General features: G+C 39.9%; 1 protein-coding gene and 1 pseudogene across 1 annotated transcript in view; one reads left to right on the forward strand and one right to left on the reverse strand.

The window, feature by feature from the left end:
• Window positions 1-1,620: 1,620 nt before the first annotated feature.
• On the reverse strand, window positions 1,621-2,316 carry LOC148353757 (WD repeat-containing protein SL1-17-like; annotated as a pseudogene).
• A 1,348-nt stretch (window positions 2,317-3,664) lies between these two features.
• Window positions 3,665-19,333, forward strand: part of oprm1 (opioid receptor, mu 1) — a 43,476-nt gene continuing 27,807 nt past the window's right edge. Inside the window, exon 1 of the mRNA XM_088351242.1 lies at window positions 3,665-3,973. Coding sequence (XP_088207368.1) covers window positions 3,711-3,973 — 263 coding nt within the window. The 5' untranslated portion in view covers window positions 3,665-3,710. The remainder of the gene's footprint in view (window positions 3,974-19,333) is intronic.

Raw genomic sequence — 19,333 nt, forward strand, 5'->3', positions numbered from 1 at the left:
TTTGTTTTTTTTTTGCACAGTTGAGAGACAATAGTAGATATTATGTCTTAGTGAAGGAAAATATTGAGGAAAAAAAAAAACATAATTGTTTTATAAATATTACATCTCTTAATCTAAAATTAATTGTGACCTTCCAAAAAGATTGCCAGCCCTTCAGCTAAAGCACACTTTCTATGCCCTTATTTTACTAGCCTAGAGCCTACGAGAATGTATATTCTTACTATGTGGTCCCTGAGCTAAAATTACCGTAGTTTGACACCCCTGCTTAAAAGAAAAACATTTTCATTTGAAGGTGGGGATTCTATATTACGACCATATTCTAGGTGAACTCAACCCAGAATTTGGTTTTCTTAATCTACTGATTGCAAAAAAAGAATCTGCAACTTAATAGGCATGTTTTGCTTTCCAATGTTCTTTGAATGGCGATTTCAAATGGCAGCAAATTCCATCATGATTCTGATGTGTATTAATCTTGGTTTCGATTTTTCTGCCTATGGACAAAGCCAAGCATAATTGTTGATGAGATATATTGACATGCAGTGATGTGGGATGAGGTTCGTATCTGGTGAGGCAGAGGCAGATTTACAAATACATAAAGCCACATCTCACACTTTATTTGATTAGCATGGCGAGAACATAATATTTTAACTGTTGCATAGAAGGAAAAAACACACTGTCTCACCTTAATTTTCTAATGAAGCCTATGTGCTGGTCCTTTTGAATAAAAGCATCAATGGATAGGTATTACTCCATTAGGGAAAAAAGTCCATGAAATAGAAAAACAATAATGGATGGCTTGACTTGCTGTTAGCTTGCTAATGCTAGCAAAAATTATGTTGTTTTGGGATGAGATGTTTACCACATCAGAATCCTGGCAAGAGAATAGAATGCCCCAGTTAGCACAGTATTACGTTAGACTACATAAAAAAATATGTATTATTTGAAAATTCGGTGATTTTAAAAAAGAAAATCCACGTTAATTAAGAAAGAACCTTAACATTGAATTAATATAACTATTCAATTGTTTTCTTTTTTTCCCCAACATGACAGATGAGGCACAGCCTCATCTGCCCCCTCACTGCATGTTACTTATTATATCCCTTCTTGGGCTTTTTCTTTGGCATTTTGCAATTTGATTTTAGGCTAAGACACTTTTTCACTATTTTCCTTAGCTTTTTTGTAAACAATTAGTCACAGCCTTCAGTTTGAAAAGTGTAGACCTGCTTTGGGTTCTCTTCAGCCTTTTCTTTGCTACTTTTTGACAGCATATCTGACTTACTGGCAAAGAACACAAGGGTGTAGGTTTGTCATGTCTGTGTTTTAGGTGATTTCAATAGAAGTTTAAAAGGTTAAAAGAGGTCAAAGACATCAAAGATGTCTAGCTAGTCATGTTTGTCAAGTCATGTTTATTTGTATAGCTCTTAATCACAAAGACTCTCAAAGGGCATTTTGTGTTTACCTTCACAGTTTCCATAAACGCGGGTGGAAAAAAAAAATATTGATATACTTTTACGTATATACTGATAACGTTGTTGTGAAAAGCAAAGTCAAGCATGACATTTGTATTAAAAATATAAGAAAGTAAAAACTTTATTGCACTATCAACAGCCAGTAGAAAACTCACATGGGACAGTTGTAAATATGGTTGGCACGGTCGTCGCCGGCCGAGATGATTTTAGGGCCTTTGCTGTTGTACTTGACGCTCCACACCTGGACTTGATGGTCAAAAATGTGTTGATGCACGCTCGAGAACCGGTGTCCCAAACTTGTCAGAGGAACTGGACACAAAGTGTGTGTTGTCCGGCAAGAAAGCAATGTTAAGCACCCAGGATCCGTGTCCACTCTGTGTGGCTGCTATGTTAGCATGTTGAACGTCATAAATCTTAATGTAGCCATGGTCTGATGCCGTGACAAGCAATTGTGAGTCGGGGGAGAAGGTGAGCGAGCGAATGGGTGTGGTGTGTCCTTCAAGTGTGTGGAAAAGTTTCCCAGTGGCGATGTCAATTATGTTGATGATTTCATCAATTTCACCACTGGTCAAGTATTTGCCATCAGGGCTATAAGCGATGCTCAGGATGAATTTCCCTCGAGCGTCCAGGGAGTATTCCTCCTTTCCACTTTCCACACCAAAGGTGTTGACCTTCCTCAGATGGTTTCCCGTGGCTAGTATGCAGGTTTTTGTTACAAGTGTTGGGTTGAACCTGACAATATGAGAGCACTCGCAACCTTCATTTTTTTGCCGAAATATTATCATTCAGTCTTGCTACCTGCCAACATGGCAAGCTACGTTAACTCCTGAAATAATCGTCTCGTCATCTTCGTCCTTATTCAATGTACTTGTGTGTACTCATTCTGCATCACTTCACGTTCTTGATTTCGGTCGTTTGAGTAAGTGTTTGCGAAACTTGTAGCAGGCAGGAGTTGCAGAGCCCACTTTGGTGTAACCTTGACTCCTTTTTTTCTTTTTCCTTGCCTTATCCCAGACCATTTAGGGGTTGGCTCCCGAGCACATACATGTAACTGTGCACAGTAGACGATGCGACGATAGTTCTCCCCAACCGATGTGTCCCAACACCTGTTGTTGGGAGACAGAAGGTGACCAAACCTTCTAATTCCACCCCCTTATGCCGAGCGCCAAGCTGGAAAGCAATTGGTACCCATGTTGTCAGTCTTAGGTGTGACTCAGCAGAGGTTCTAACCAGCAACCTCCCAGTTTGGGGATGGCACCCTGCCCCAAAGCCACCAAACTGGTATAAACTTGAATCTTTTAATGTTTGGAAATTCAGAAGCGTTGTCGATCTGTTTCTACATAATTCTCTGTAAATAAATCATTTCATAAATGTTATTTTGTGTCCACTTTCATGGGACACATTCTTCTGATCACACCGGAACGTAACAAGGTTTGGTCTAAGCATTGGTGGGGTTATTGCGATTTTAAGTGATAGCAAGTGTTGTAAAAGGATAGTGGGATGTTTGGACGCGTTCTAAGGGATGGGGAGGGCACCTGTATGATGCGGCAGGGGTAAACCAGTGAAAGCTGTCGGGCCCTGCTGTTGAACAGAAGCGTGTTGTGTCACCCTGACCCGAGTGACATGGCTTCTTTCTTGTGTCCCGTTTCATCTGAAGAGACGAAAGCATGACCAACTTAGGTGCCGAGGTGCCCAACTTATTTGGGTGTTTGGGCATTTGGGTTGGCCATGGTCCCAAAAAATTATTGTGTGTGTTTTTTGCTATTTTTTCCCTTTTTCTTTTCTTTTTATTTTATTTTATCATTGTATGTGCTTGTCTTGCTGTTGGTCACCCCTCTTGAGGGATATGACCAAGGTAGATGGATAGAAAGATAATATTAGTGGGGACGGATCATTGCTGCTTGATATTTGTAGAGACGTGTGCCCTCCATTGATACAAAAACACACCCTTGGATGAACATCACACCTGGTTTCTCATTCCAGGTGGAACTGTAAAAAAAAAAAAAAAAGATTGCGCTACAACGGCTTTCCGAAGAAAATGCAGGGAGTAAACCAAGTGGGGAGGGACAATAGGGCACCGATAACCACTTTTTTTCTCTCCCTCGCTCTATCCTGTCCCGCACCCTCCTCACTCCTACTCAACCTTCTCCTGCTCTTCATCCTCTCTCCAGTCCCTTGCAGCTTTCTCTGTGGACCGGACGCACCTTCAATTAAAAAACTCTGCGCTTTACTTAAAGGACCATGGAGAGCGCAACAGGCAACTACTCAGACGCGGATTACCGGAGCAGCATGTTCGTTCTGGACAACATCAGCTTGGCGGTGCGCAATGCGAGCACTGATGGTGCAGCCCCCAACGGCAGCATAGGAGAGCGCGTACCGGGCGTCCAAGCCGACTACGACGACGCAAATCCGGTCATCATCGCCATTGTCATTACGGCTGTTTACTCCATCGTCAGCGTGGTGGGGCTGGTTGGCAACGTGCTCGTCATGTATATCATCGTCAGGTAAACACGCACGGGGAAATGTGAACAAAGTTGAGTTTTGCTTGGAGTCAAGAGACACTTGTGCGTAAAAGAACCCGCCTGGAGTAGGATAGAGGGACTGTCAGCGTCCGTATGAGTTTATATTGCTTGAGATAGACGTTTTAAGGCAATGGGTCAGTGACAGGAAGTCATTGGAGGCAGGTGATGCTTACTAGGGCTGGCAGAATAATTTTGATTAATTCAACCATTTAATAATCTTGTATTGTATTTTGTTGGAAGACTTTCTGATGTCTGATTGTGTCTTTCGCAATGTTCTTGATGAACAGGAGAAGTGGAGAGACTGTTCAACCTATGTGCATGCAGAACAAAATGCACTATGCAAATCAGTGGCTCTGGCACCCTGAGTAAAAATAATGTGATTCGATTTCAGAAGTCTGTAAGAGTAGTGATGCAGTGGTAAATTTTCGGCGCCCTGAACACTACGACCTGGGTTTAAATTCCGATGCCTACAACAAACTGTGATTTTGTTCATTGATGCGGTCGTAAAAGTGTAGTAACACACATGTACCACAAGTACTGCTTGCATTTCCAAACTTGTCTACCATATTCTGCAGTATATAAGGCGCACTTCTAAATTTCTGGGCAATTTGGCGTTTTTGGGTGTACTTTATAGACTAATAAATGCGGTACTCCAAAAACAGTGCTGATTATCAAACCATAGTCACAAGCTGTGAGTAGTCCAGTGGCGTGCAGTCAAGGGAGGCTGTGCCTCACCTGTTATCATGGAAATGTAAAACTTACACTGAATAATAACTGTTCGTTTTTCCTTACTTCCCTAATGTTCTTTTTTATTTGTCCTTACAATCAATGAATTGTCTCTTTAAAAATCTCTATTATATACGAATATTATTTGTATGACTGTGCTAAGTATCTGCAGATGCATAAGGGGGCACGGAATTCTCTTGCCTAATGGCAGAGGGTGATAGTGAGTCCAAGGGTTGAGTTTTGGCACACACCTCATTCTCAAACAACAGAGTTAGTGATAGTATTAGCAAGCTAACAGCAAGACACGCCACACAGTCATTTTTCTTTTTTGTTGCATTGACCTTTTTTTAAAAAATTAAGGATTACACATCTATTGATGCATTTTTTGAAAAGGGACACTGCCTAGACATCATTTAAAAGTTAAAAGGATATTTTGTATTATTTAGTGCCTTCATTCATAAAAAGTCTTAATTTGAATAAAAAGCATAAATACACAACTATCATAAAAATGTGTATTATTTTCAAATACCTGTACGTTTATAAAGTTGCACTTATTTTACACAGCATAAGCCTCACCTAAAGGGAATTGACTTGCTGCAACAGCTACCCCAAAAAATAAAAACCTTGTAAAAACGCTTGGCAAAAATATGAGGAGATAAATGACGTGGTTATCCATAGTTTCTATTATTCTTGTGCTTAGTAACACAGTTTTTCCATTACACTCCACAAATGATAATTAAGATGTAGTTTTATGTACAGTATTTGTAGATCCGACAGTCCCTCACCAGATACGGACTACACTGCATCAAGAGCGTAGTATTGGCAAAGACGGAGGGGACGTGTCCCCACCAATGTGGTTGTGGTCGTATCCCCTAACCACTAGGTCAACACTAGGGGCATCATTTCTTATGGTGAGTCTTGGGCAAGTACTGTACAGTGGTATCTGTCTCTCTTCAGTCCAACAAATGTTTCCACCTGGTCTTGAACCAATGACATTTTGCGTGTTAGGCAAATGTGCTAATCACTGCACTAAAGAAACACTGTCCCCACCAATATTGAGCAATACCTTTTATTGTCCCCCACAAATCATATGTGATTACGGCCCCACCAACACCAAGATTAGTAGCCTAGATGGTAAGGCGCCCGCTTTGAGACTGGGAGGTTCGGGTTCGCGCCCCGGCCGAGTCATTCCTAAGACTTAAAAAGTGGTCGGCGGCGCCCTCTGTTGGCTGCGGCTGCATCGGCTCGCTACAACGGGTCAGGTGCAATCGACATTTCGTTCTGTGTACATTGTTACACAGAATGACAATACAAGGAAATTATTATTATTATTATTATTATTATTAAACCTACACCCTTGCACTGCAAGTCATTGTAGTGGGTAGAGGCAGAGCTCCACTAAGAACAATCTATCAAAGGTGCGCTTACTTAGTGTAAAAAGGGCAGACTCTAAAATATTTGACGTAACAAGGTAGATTTAAACATCAAGGGTTTAAATCATACTTATTATTTGTCTTCTTTTTCAAGGAGTTGCCTTGGTTGATATTTCATGGAACTAGAGACACATGACGTGAGGTCACGTAAAAAATGTATGCAAAAACTTTAGACTTAAGTTCAACAAGCATTACCATGCTTTTGTTTTTTTTTGTGTGTGTGAGGGTTTTAGGTGATTTGTTGCTGATTATTGTCGCTTATTGTGCAGTGCTGCCGAAACAAAGTGCTACAAAGCACAAGTAAGAATACAAATTAAGGAGATTAAAAGGTCAGTGTTTCTGACGTTGATGCTACCTTATGTGGGCCATTGAGGGCAATTTGGGAGCCACACACTTTCTCACAGATGGAGCAGACATGTAGTGATGTTTGAGCGAGCTTGAATTCTGCCTGCTGATGTTGCTGTGCCCATCCTGCCATTCACCTTTAAATGAAAATGTTAACATAATAGTGACATCACTATACAATATTGGAGATTCTTGTGGGTATAGCCACAATATGGCTTTGCATAACATTACCTCTTCTCATCAGCGGTAATATATTTTATGCTCAATCGACAATAAGAGGGGATGGAAATTTCCCAAAAACACAGCTTGCAGTTAATAAAGTTAGACTGCTGAACCGATGATTTTGTTGTCAATACACTTCGTTCCTCCGTATTTTTCTAATTTGATTGCATTTCTTTGAAGTATGACTGGTTTTGCATATAATTTCCTCTTTTCAGGCTTTTCATGTATTGCATCTACTTATGACAATTAGAGAAGATAAACGTTTTTAAAAACAGGGCTTACACAGTTTGATTTTGTCCCCGGAACAGTTATTTGAGGTTCCTCCGTATTCTTCCAATTGGATCCTATTTCTTTAAGATGCAAGTGGTTTTGCATAAAAAAATCCCCTCTTTTTAACAGCAGTGATATATTTTAGGCACATACCACAATTAGCAAAGATTAAAAGTTCTCAAAATTATGGATTACACAGTTAAAGTTATACTGTGGAACCGATGATTTTGTTTTCGGTAGTTTGCCTTGGAGGTTCGGCCATATTCTTTCAATTGCATGCCGCTTTTCGGTTTATGGATTCATTAGCGAGGCCATAAAGTGTGCGGACAGCTTACCCGCAATCATAAACACACTTATGCACGCGTGTCCGCCCACGATCGCATTCACACACAGACAAATAGACTCACTCGGTTGCCTGTTGGAATCACGAGGATGCTTATATCGTTAGGTGGGACGTCAAGTGGCAGGTAGGCGGTCCTGAGTGTTTTCCCAGAGCAACCCTGAGTGATGGCCTCCTGAATTTTCTTCCTTCCTTATCCATCAGCTGCTTTTACTGAGCTTGGCATGAAAAAAAAAGAAAATCAACAAGCTCCTTATGTGTTGCTGTGCCACAAGCACATGAGTACCGTATCACGTGCTGCCTCTTTGGTAAAATAGCTGTCTACCTTTGTTTGCTCAGCATCATGCGCAGCGTGGAAAAACTTAAGAGCACACATTTCTACCAAGGTTTTTTTTTCAAACATGTGGAATTAGGCAAGTAGTTACTGTGGCAACAACACCAAACCTGCCATTTTGAGGTATCTGTCAATTTGCAAATAATTATGATTTGATTGTCAATTATTTTCTCAAGTGATAAATCGCATAAGAAAAAAATACTTGATTCCTGTGCATTTTTCCTAATTTATATTGTAGTGTAGTGGACTAAAGTGTCAAGAACCGGAATAGGATCAGGACCCAAATGCGTGACGTTTCGCACACAAGCCTTTTATTTTACAGGAAATGGGGAGTCATGCACGTTAGGTAGCAATCTGCCGTGGAATGAAAGGAAGCCAGAGGCCGACGAGATCGATACCAATTGTCCGAGCAGATATCCGACAGATGGGGTCGATTCCAAACAGGACAGGACAGACCGGATCCATGTCAAAACAGGATATCGAAATTAGACAGGACAAACTAGACGTGAACGAAACTGGAAACCGATATTGAACAACGGGACAGACAGGATTGATATCAAAACAGGATATAGAAATTAAAAAGGACAAACTAGATGGGAACGAAACTGGAAACCGATATTAAACAGGACCAAATAGACGGGAACAATACCGGACAGGAAATACCAACAGGTAACAGGACCGAGTCGAAACCCATGTGCGGTGCAGAGGTTTGTTGACGGACTGACAGACGAAAAATGAGAGCACTGATCTTATATAGACGGAAAACCAATCTATCAACGAGCCAGAGCTGGCGCCAAACGGGTGGGGCCAATTGGGCGCCATGGCAACCGTGAAAAGATGTAAAATGACACGCGACTTCGGAATGGATAAAACTAAATTAATTTAATGAAAAACATTGAATACTAATTTGGATGGGCCCAAATGAAAAAGGTCACCTTAACATAATGCAACATAAATTCAAGTAGATCACTGTCTCTATCAGCAGCACAGGCAAGTTTATTAGGAATAAACTTGACAACAAAAATAAGAGTGTGACGTATGATAAGAAATAAGAAAAACAATGTTGACTGAATTGACTAGCTATTTTGTATTTATTTGTATTTTTCACATTTAATTTTTTTCGAGCATGTTGCAACAAATGTCACATCACAAAATGAAAAAAAGGGATGATGATTAATCATTTCAACTCATTATCATGTCTTATATGATTATCACTTTCATCAAATGGTTGGAATCACTGTATACATTTTACTGTTTCTGATGTTTTCTTTTCCATTCTCTACCGTCTTACTCTCTAGCAACAATACCTTGTGTAACACGTGAGATAAATACACATTTTAGTACTATGGAGTAACGAAAGGTCCCCGGTTTGAGACCGGGTGGAAACATTTATTGTCCTGGAGATGGATAAGCGCCACAAGGCTGTACTTGCCCAAGATACACCACAGGAAATGGTGCCCCCCAACCCGAGTGGTTAAGGTATCCACAAACACACACAATGGAGTGAAGATGGAAACATTTACAAAGCAAACATGAGAAGCTGCCTCTCTCATAAGACTCCAGAAGTGAAGTCTGAAACCTCTCAAGTCAAATGAACGTAGGAAATGATGTCAAGGCAAAGCAGCAAATGAACACAACATTTCAATTGAACTCAGCTGAAGAAAAAGTTATTTCGAATATAGTAATTGTGAAATCTCTCGTCCCTCCAGTACAAACCAGTCTGCAGGTGTTGAGCCAAATATTGTATTTTTAAACAATAACTTAATATAGCTTCTCACAAGAAGGACTCAAGAAATGGATTAACATATACTCTTGAGAATCTGTAATTCTTTTCAGAGAATTCTTGATCCTATTTGTTTACTTGAAATTGTGGGAATACCATATTTTCATGACTTTGCGCTGTATAACAAAGTATTAAAATTTATTTCGATGATTGGTGTGACATATGCGCTGTGTTGTTGTGTTGCAAACTGTAAAGCAGAGGACACCATGAAACTTCGAGAGGAAGTGTGACCTTTGATTAGACTACAAAAATGAAAAACTAAGTGCAAGAAGGAGAATGTGTGTATCAGAGTATGTTATCAGTATCTGTATGTGCTATCAATATGTCTATGTGTACAAGAGTGTTTGTCACTGCAGGTGTTGCAATCGCGACAGTAGTTTTCCAAAGTATCTTTCACATCGGCATGCTACTTTCTGATGCTTACATATTCGCGGAAAACCTTATATGAAGCTAGCCCTAAAATTAAAAGAAATATGCTACGTAACCTATGTCACCCTCTTGAATGGTCACGTGATCCTTTGTGACGTAGATTTAACGCAGCTGTTCTAACAGACACTTCTGGGAACTCACATCTCAAAGCCAAAAAATAAAAAATAACTCAATGTACAAGAGATTAAAACTGCACACAGCTGGGTTTTCAAGGTTGTATGATAAGAAAAAGTTAACTATTAGGATGACCATAGCTGGGAATGTACATTGATATAAAAGGATACGTTTTTATGACTACTAAATACTTCTTTAAAATATTTGTATATATATATAAAATAATAATAATAATAATAATAATAATAATGCATTTTATTTAAAAGCGCCTTTCAAGCCACCCAAGGTCACTGTACAGACAATGAGAAAATACAATGTAAAAAAAAAAAATGTAAGCAAAATATTAAATAAAAACAAGACATAAAATCATAAAAACATAGAACATGTGTTTTTAGACGGGACTTAAAAGTGGAGAGAGGTGTGCAGTTTTGGAGGTCCTGAGGTAGATTGTTCCAAAGCTTTGGAGCAGCGCGATGATGTACATTTATAACAACTAAATGAATGATGTGATTATGAAAGTAATGATGCGCTGATTAAATTATAAAAATAATATAGCTAAAAACTCATGCGATAGTAACGACTCCTGTCGTTCGTAAACGGAAATTCTCTGTGAGCAGGGTCCTGCAAGTGAACCAAGGGAGCCGGCTTCCCACCTATCAACAGCTGGTTCCCTCCAAGGCACCTTTTTTTTCTCCTATGATTAGTCAGTATGTATTTTGGAGGATTCTGTGTTGTTGACTTTAAATTTGTTACGCATAATAAGGTTAAAATTGTTTTGTTTTATTTCATCTTTTTTTATAGCTTTATGAATATTTCACAAAATTTTCATTTTTTTCTGGGTTGATGTGTTTTTATAAAACTGCTAAGTTTATTCTTTTTTCTTTTATCTCTCTTTTTTCCTTGGTAATTGCGTTTTTAGTTTTGTTTCTTTTTTCCTTTTGGTCTTTTTTCCTATATTTCCCTCCTTATAAGTCCATATTAATATATTATGATTGGTAATGTTGGGATGAAGCAACAAAAACAACCTAAAGTGTCATTTGGGATCTAAAAGAGCCGGCTCTTTTTAGCCAGCCAAGCCGAAAAAGCCAGATTTCTAAAAATAGTCTCTACAAGTAAACGCGGTGTTTCGTACTTGCTCTAAAAATGTCAAATTATCTGATATAGAACAACTTATTTTTAAAGTAACACATATAGTTCCTGGGCAGCACGGCGGCGCAGTGGTTAGCGCTTGTGCGGCACAGTTCTGAGGTCGTGGGAACCTCCTGCATGGGTTCAAATCCAGCTACCGGCCTTACTGTGCGGAGTTTGTATGTTCTCCCCGTGCTTGCGTGGGTTTCCTCCGGGCACTCTGTTTTCGTCCCACATTCCAAAGACATGCATTTCAGGTGAATTGGCTGGTCCAAATTGTCCCTAGGTGTGACTGAGCGAGTGAGTTGTCTGTCCCCGTGTGCCCTGCGATTGGCTGGCAACCAGTTCAGGGTGTCCCGTGCCCACTACCCGGAGATGGCTGGGATGGGCTCCAGCCCCCCCGCTACCCTAATAAGGATAAGCGGTACAGCTAACGAGATGAGATGAGACATATAGTTCCTTTACTTGGTAACTAGTCACTTTTATGATAAAGCAATTCAGTTACTAACTCGGTTACTTTTTGGAAGTAGTGAGTACCTCTAACTAACTGCCCAAAACTGGCCATCAGGTACATCTTTTGTGCTGTGCGAGGCATGACAATAAATAGAATGATCTCACGTCAAAATCAGGTCTTCAGTCCAGTCTACTGAGCAAAAGAGGCACACACAACATTGTGAAGTAACCAAAAGCACATTTTAAAAGTCTACACACCCTCAAAGCCAGAAATACAAGAATAAATCTTAATTAATGACAGGTTTGGGACAGATATTCAAGTTGCCAATGCATAATACAAAGAGTACCCGCATATGGTATCTGATGCCAAATCCATCAAGCGTAGTGACAGACACAAATCTGAAGTCTTTTAAAATGACTGACACCAAAAGTAATTTGCCTCCATGCAGATTTAACTGCTGGATTTGTGCCAACCAGAAAGCTGTAAGTACAAAACTCTCAACATCGATCACATCTCAAGGTCTAAATCTCCACAACACAAACACCGATACACACATTCAAAAACAACGAGGAAAGGATGTTAAGTCAGGATAAAATTGTATTCTATTTCTTTTTCACAATCAGTGCTAGAAAATGCTAAATGATGCGTAGAGAACATTTCCCGTGGATAAAAAGAAAGCATGTGCATTTCATCCTCAGTCTTGGATGCAATTTGGCAAGATTAAATAGAGATGGATGGCGGCAAATAAGGCGTTCCTGTGGCTACCCTTCAAACCGTAAAGGGTAACAACTAACCTCTCACTCTATATTCTTGTAATTGCTCTTTTGTCCAAGGCAAACTTTCTCGTTAGAGTTGAGTAAATAGAAAATAAAAAGAAATCCAATTATGACTTAAATGACTTATATGAGCATGAGGGCTGGTTTGCAGTTGGGCTTCTGGTTACTATGGAAACAGCGGAAGATATTTTTGACAAGAGTGCTAAATAGATCCGAGTAGAGGTAAGATTGGGCCTGAAAAATCCAGACCGACCAAACCCGGCCCGAGGGTATAAAAGCCCATACCAGCACGAGCCTGGCAGTTTAACTTGTTTTGAGCGACCCAGCCCGACAAAAACCCAAATTTTCACATTTTATTGGTGGAAATGAAAGGTAATTTTTGCCATCTCCGACACTGAACTCCCCGAGCATGAGGTGCTCACTTCAAAGTGCACACTCTACTCTGACTACCTTGAAAGGGTGATTTTGCTGTTTCCGACAACAAACACCCCGGCATCGAAGTGCACACTTCAGCTCTGAAGTGCGCAGGATGCACACCACACTGACCACTCCAGAAACGTGATATTTGCTGTTACAGACAACAAACTGTTTGTCGAAGACAGCAAAAATCAAGTTGTGAGGGTAGCGTGCATGCTGTGCAGCTCCTCCAAGGAGAAAAGGAGACATAAAACACACGATGATGATTTAAAAAGAAAACAGCGAGAGAATAGCCCGTCCAAGCCTAGCTAAGCCCAACTTCGTGATTGTTCGAAATTCAGGCTCGGTTCGGGCCAGGTTCCGGTCCATGTCTGAGAGCTTGCCTACAGATCTGAGCAATGTAACATTATCTTCCCGAAAACCATACTTGAGCACTCCTGTCTTTTCAGGGGGAAAATGCATGCACATAACATTGTGGAGAAATAGAAAACTCAAACTATGATGAACAATGTAGCAATTTCGTGTCCCAATTCAAAGCAGATTTGCAAAACATCGCAGCATTCATTAGTCAGAATAAATCTCCTGAAAATAAAAAAGGTCATACCATACAACACTATGGACCAATGACACTTCATTACCTTTGTTTATGGTTGCACACAGCCTTGTGGAACATCCACATGTCAGAATTTAAAACAGATTTGCAAAACATTATGCAGCAACTATTAGTCTGATTAAGTCTCCAGAACGTAGAAGTGGATGTATCACACAACATTGTGGAGCAATGGCACTTCAGTACCTGAATTGATGGCTGCATACAACATTATGGAACAAACACTTGTGAGACCTGTGTTTTCATAAACAGTGTTTTCAGAAACATGGACACAACATTGTGATGTGGATGTCTAAAATATAAATGCACCTGACATTGTAGAGCAATCATGTCAGAGTCTAGATAAATCATGTTAGCATTGAAGGTTACAGCAGTAAAAAAATAACCTGGACAAAGTGATTACAAATTGAAATAGATATTCAACATTGTGAAGGGATCACATGTAATGTTCTGGTAGTGATCTTGTCAGAATTTAAAACAAAAAAATAATAATGCACAAAATAAAGTGGAGTCATCGGACTAAGCTTTTGACTTTAAAACCACAACAATGGAAATGAAGCAACACTGTGGAGCAATCACATAACATGTTGTAAAAAATACTGAAAATGTTTGAAACATTGTGAGGTAATCATGACACTTTATCAACACAGATGAAAGCAAACTCAGAATGTAAAACATAAAAACGAATTTCCACAAAATGGCGGTCAGCAAAACTTGTGGCTCTAGAGCAGTGGTGGGCAAACTTTTTGACTCGAGGGCAACAATGAGTTCTAAAATTTGACAGAGGGGCCAAGCAGAGAACAGATGGATTGAGTGTTATATAAATTACATACAGGATTTTACCTATTAATGATTTATGATTAATTTAAATACATTTCAGTTGAATAAACAAAGCAGGCAAACTCACCATCAGTTTCAGTGGGAACAGTGTTGTTGATCTCCCTGTTTTGTCAGTGCATCAAAGTCTGGGGTAAGTTTTGTTGTGGCGATTCTCAGGATCGATCCGAAGTGTTGGTCAGTTATCCTGGATCGGCTTTGTTCATGTTCATAACACTGAATGTCTGCTCACATACATAGGTCAAGCCAAACAAGGCCAGCATCTTCTGTGCCGTCCTCCGTAGGTTTGGAAAGGTGGCTTCGTTCAGTGAAGCATAAAAGTCGTTAAGTTTAAGAGTCTTGAACTTTTCCTTCAAAGTGGCGTCAGACTGAAGATCGATCAGTTCCAATTGCACCTCATGTGGTACTGTTTCCGGGTCTTGTGAGAAGGGACAAGACACGAGCTGAAGTGACTCATCAATGTTTTCAAAATCAGAGAACCAGCGACTGAATTTTCTGTGCAGGTCATACAGTGATTTGCTGTATTTCTTTGAATATTGCGTCGCCTCTTTCTGAGTGTCGAGTTTGGCAAAATGAGTGAAAGATGTGTTCGCGAATCGTCTGGAGAAAAAAAATGAGCTTAGATTTGAACGCTGTAACATGTTTGTACATGTCGTGCACAAACTGATCTTTCCCCTGCAGTTTCACATTCAGCTCACTCAAGTGTGAAAATATGTCCACAGCAAACGCAAAATCACAAAGCAGGTTCTAGTCTCGTAGCTCAGGAAATTCGTCAGATTTCTCATTGAACTCTACAAATGCGCCAATCTCCTCTTTCAGGTCCCAAATGCGTTGAAACACTTTGCCCAAACTTAAGCACCGGACACGAGAGTGGTAAAGTCCTGATGATCCGCATCAATTTCCTCCAGGAACGTGATGAACTGACAATGCTGGAGTCCCCTTGCGTGTATAAAGTTCACAAGTTTTACCACTGGATTTGAAACATGACTAAGCTGTAATATAGACTTGCAAAGTGATTCCTGATGGATGATACAGTGAAGGAAAATAACATCCTGTTCAGGGTTTTCCTCTTTTACTTTATCCTGGATTGGTTTCAGCAGCCCAACGTTTTTTCCTGTTAAATTTGGTGATCCATCCGTCGTGACATTGGCAAGTTTACTCGGAAGGTAGTTTATGTTTTCACATCGTTTCATATATGTCCTCTCCGCGCGTTGTTCCCTTCAGGGACTCCATGGTCAAAAACTCCTCCATTATCTCAAAGTTGTCATTTATTCCTCGGATAAAAATTATGAGCTGCGCTGTGTCTTTCATGTCATTACTTTCATCCAGTGCAAGTGAATATAACTGAAAGAACTCTGCCTTTTTGTTTAGATGGCTAGCTATATGTTCATCAATTAGTTCCACACGGCGAGTCACAGTCCGACGTGACAAACTGATTTTTTCGAAATTGCCTCGACTTTCCGGACACAGAACACCTGCAGTCTCCACCATGCAGTCTTTCAAAAATTTAGCTTCAGAAAAAGGCTTGCTAGCTGCTGCTAATTTGAATGCCAGCAAAAAGCTTGCCTTGGTAATTGACTCCTGAAGCGCAGTTTGTCGGTAAAAAAAATGTTGCTGGGACAGTAAATTGGCTGCCATTCTCTCAGCTGTAGCTTCCCGTTCTTGCGCCGAAAGCTTGCTGGCATAATTTAAATGCTTCGTAGCAAAGTGACGGCTAATATTGCACTCCTTAAAAACCGCGACACTTTCTTGACATATCAAGCATACAGCCTTTGATCGGACTTCTTTAAAAAAATATTTTGTTGTCCATTCTGTTTTAAACACTCGGCACTCACTGTCGACTTTTCTTTTCTTTGATAAACTCATTTTTGTTTTTAGAAGGGAGAAAGCTTTACTGCGGAAACCAAGAAGGAGAGTGCTTCTTCTGGGAAAAGGTGCGAAGAAAAGGGGGCAAATACTCAAGCGCGCCGTCTATTGGGGAAATGTGGGCATTACAGGGGAAGGTAAATTAAGTTTGCTGGTATATTTTTTTAAATATAACTGGGAGATGTTTGGCGAGCCGGATTAAAAAGACCAACGGGCCGTATACGGCCCGTGGGCCGTAGTTTGCCCATGTCTGCCCAAGAGCCACATGTGGTTCTTAGTTGCCGCTTTAGTGGCACCTTGGAGCTTTCTAAAAAAAATGCTTGTAAACTGAAAAAGAAGAGGGGGAAATTTCAATTTTTAAATCTGATTCCTGTAGGATGACAAAACCCAATTCAAACATTTGTTATATTTTTCGAAGGTTTAAAAATATGCTTTGAATACATATTAAGTCTATAGGTTTTATATATGTGATACGCTTATTGTAGACGCTCACAATAAGGAGTTAAGACATCAATGGATTTTGACCGTGCAAGGAATTCAGAGGAGAGAGCCTCAACCCAAATAAAAAAATTCCAAACTGTCCCAAAAGCCCTCCCCTGAGTCTTTTCCTTTTATTGAATCTCCCAAGTTACAAAAGCAGATTCACCTGAAAGGGTATGGATATCAAAGAACAGCAACATGATTGGCTGATAGTGACAATGATGTTAACAGTTCGTTAGACAACGAGTAACAGTGGCCAATAGAAGTCAAAATAACCAACTGGCATCCTATGCATTCTCCTTTGCAGGTTTCCAATAATAAAATCAGAATAATCTTATCAAGATGAATCTGTTTTTATTTTAATTCAAAACCTGCTTATATGAGGATTTTATTTTTTGCAGCTGCAGACTTCTTATTTATTTATTTCTTGTCTTTTGTGGTTCTATCAACATTTTTGGGGGACTGTGGGTCTAAATCATCCAAAGAGTTTATGCTTGGATGCATATTATTGTTGACCGTACATAAATTAGCATCCAAAATATGGACATGTACAACATTTGTCTCGCTCGTGTCCGATTTCAAACAAAATATTAATGCCCACAGCAGTGTGATTTGACTACATTTCAAGTGGTAAATCACTTAAATTTAGATAGTGACGACAAAGTGACATATAACTACAACATTGTGCTTCCAAGGGATATAAAGGTCTAAAAGAAATTGGACAGGCACATAATTGTGCAGGAATGACAATGCCTTGCAAATGTTTTGGTCCCCCAAGAACTTTTTGATATATATATATATATATATATATATATATATATATGTATATATATATATATATATCTCATCTCATTAGCCGTACCGCTTATCCTCATTAGGGTCGCGGGGGGCTGGAGCCCATCCCAGCCATCTCCAGGCAGAGGGCAGGGGACACCCTGAACTGGTTGCCAGCCAATCGCAGGGCACACAGGGACAGACAACTCATTAGCTCATTCACACCTAGGGACAATTTGGACCGGCCAATTCACCTGAAATGCATGTCTTTGGAATGTGGGAGGAAACCGGAGTGCCCGGAGGAAACCCACGCAAGCACGGGGAGAACATACAAACTCCGCACAGGAAGTCTGGAGCAGGATTTGAACCCACGACTGGTTCCCATGACATGAACTGTGCCACACAAGCGCTAACCACTGCGCTGCCGTGCTGCCCCCCTCTCTCTCTCTCTCTCTCTCTCTCTCTCTCTCTCTCTATATATATATATATATATATATATATATATATATATATATATATATATATATATATATATCTCATCTCATCAGCCGTACCGCTTATCCTCATCAGGGTCGCGGGGGGGCTGGAGCCCATCCCAGCCATCTCCGGGCAGTGGGCAGGGGACACCCTGAACTGGTTGCCAGCCAATCGCAGGGCACACAGGGACAGACAACTCATTCGCTCATTCACACCTAGGGACAATTTGGACCGGCCAATTATATATATATATATATATATATATATATATATATATATATATATATCTCAGGCTACAAACTTATAGTTAATAAAACCCACATATTTTCTAATAATCTACAACATGTGAGAAACAATTGTGAAAAGAAACAAATTGTATCCATTATTTTTTATGGTGCTAACAAATAAAAAAATTGCAAAATATTCGCCCGCTTTGAGGTAATACTTTGTACAGTACAACCTCCTTTTGCTGTGATCACAGCCACAATCATTTTGGGTCTTTTTAAATTTTGCAAACCTTGAAACTAAAATATGTGCCCATTCTTCCTTACAAAACAACTCAAGTCTTCGGGATTTGCTGGTGATTGTTTGTGCACAGCATTATTTCAAATCGTCCACAAATGCTCAATAGAATTGACGTCTGGAGTTGGCTTGGCCGTTCTAACACCTTTATATTGTTAGTTTCAAACAAGTTTGCTGTAGATTTTGCTTTTTTTTTTTGCTTGAACCTGCGCCCCATTCTCAGGTCTCTCGCAGACTCCAACAGACTTTCTGCACAGTGCTCAGGGAGATGTGTAAATGACCCCTTTCTGGTTTGAACTTTTCCACAACTTTATCCCAGACCTGCCCGGTCTGTTCTTTGGTCTTCATCATGCTCTCCCCGAGGGCCAATATGTTTGCAACACCTACTTTTCATTTTCTTCATTATAAATAAAATACAAAATTTTGAAATAATTTGGTTGCACTTCAAGATTGTGTCTCCTATGTTGTTGGTTCTTAGAAAATATTTTCAGTTTTTTATCTTGAAGCCTGAAAGGTGGCAATAGTTATACACTGAACAACATGGCAGGATTTTAACTGTGGAGTAACCACCCATAAGTGTAACTGAGAGTCCAAAACTATCAAGACAAACGTGGGGTTCTCAGGCGGGCAGGGACCACTCCATTAATGAGCTTCTTTTAAACAAAATGCCATTTGAATGGTATTCCATTAATAATCCCATTGAAAGTTGCAAACAAGTGTCTAGAGTGAGAAGCGACCGTTGTTAGTCTGGGTTTTCTCGTGAGGCAACGATAAACAAAAGTGCAGCTGTTGGGAAGACATCCAAACTTAAGTAGTGCGCCACATTGGTGCTAAAACGCTAATGGGAAGTGCTATTATGTTGTTTACGCTCAAGATCGAAAACCAATTATGAGAGATTTTGCACGAAGAGGAATTTACGTATATTCAGACAAAATAAACTTTTCAAATTGAGCTGCAGAGCAAATAGCTTTTTTTTACTTCAGGTAAAGAGTGAAGGCTGTTTTT

The sequence above is a fragment of the Urocampus carinirostris genome, chromosome 13, assembly GCF_059441175.1.
Source record: "Urocampus carinirostris isolate Australia breed hairy pipefish chromosome 13, RoL_Ucar_1.0, whole genome shotgun sequence".
Taxonomy (NCBI): Eukaryota; Metazoa; Chordata; class Actinopteri; order Syngnathiformes; family Syngnathidae; genus Urocampus; species Urocampus carinirostris.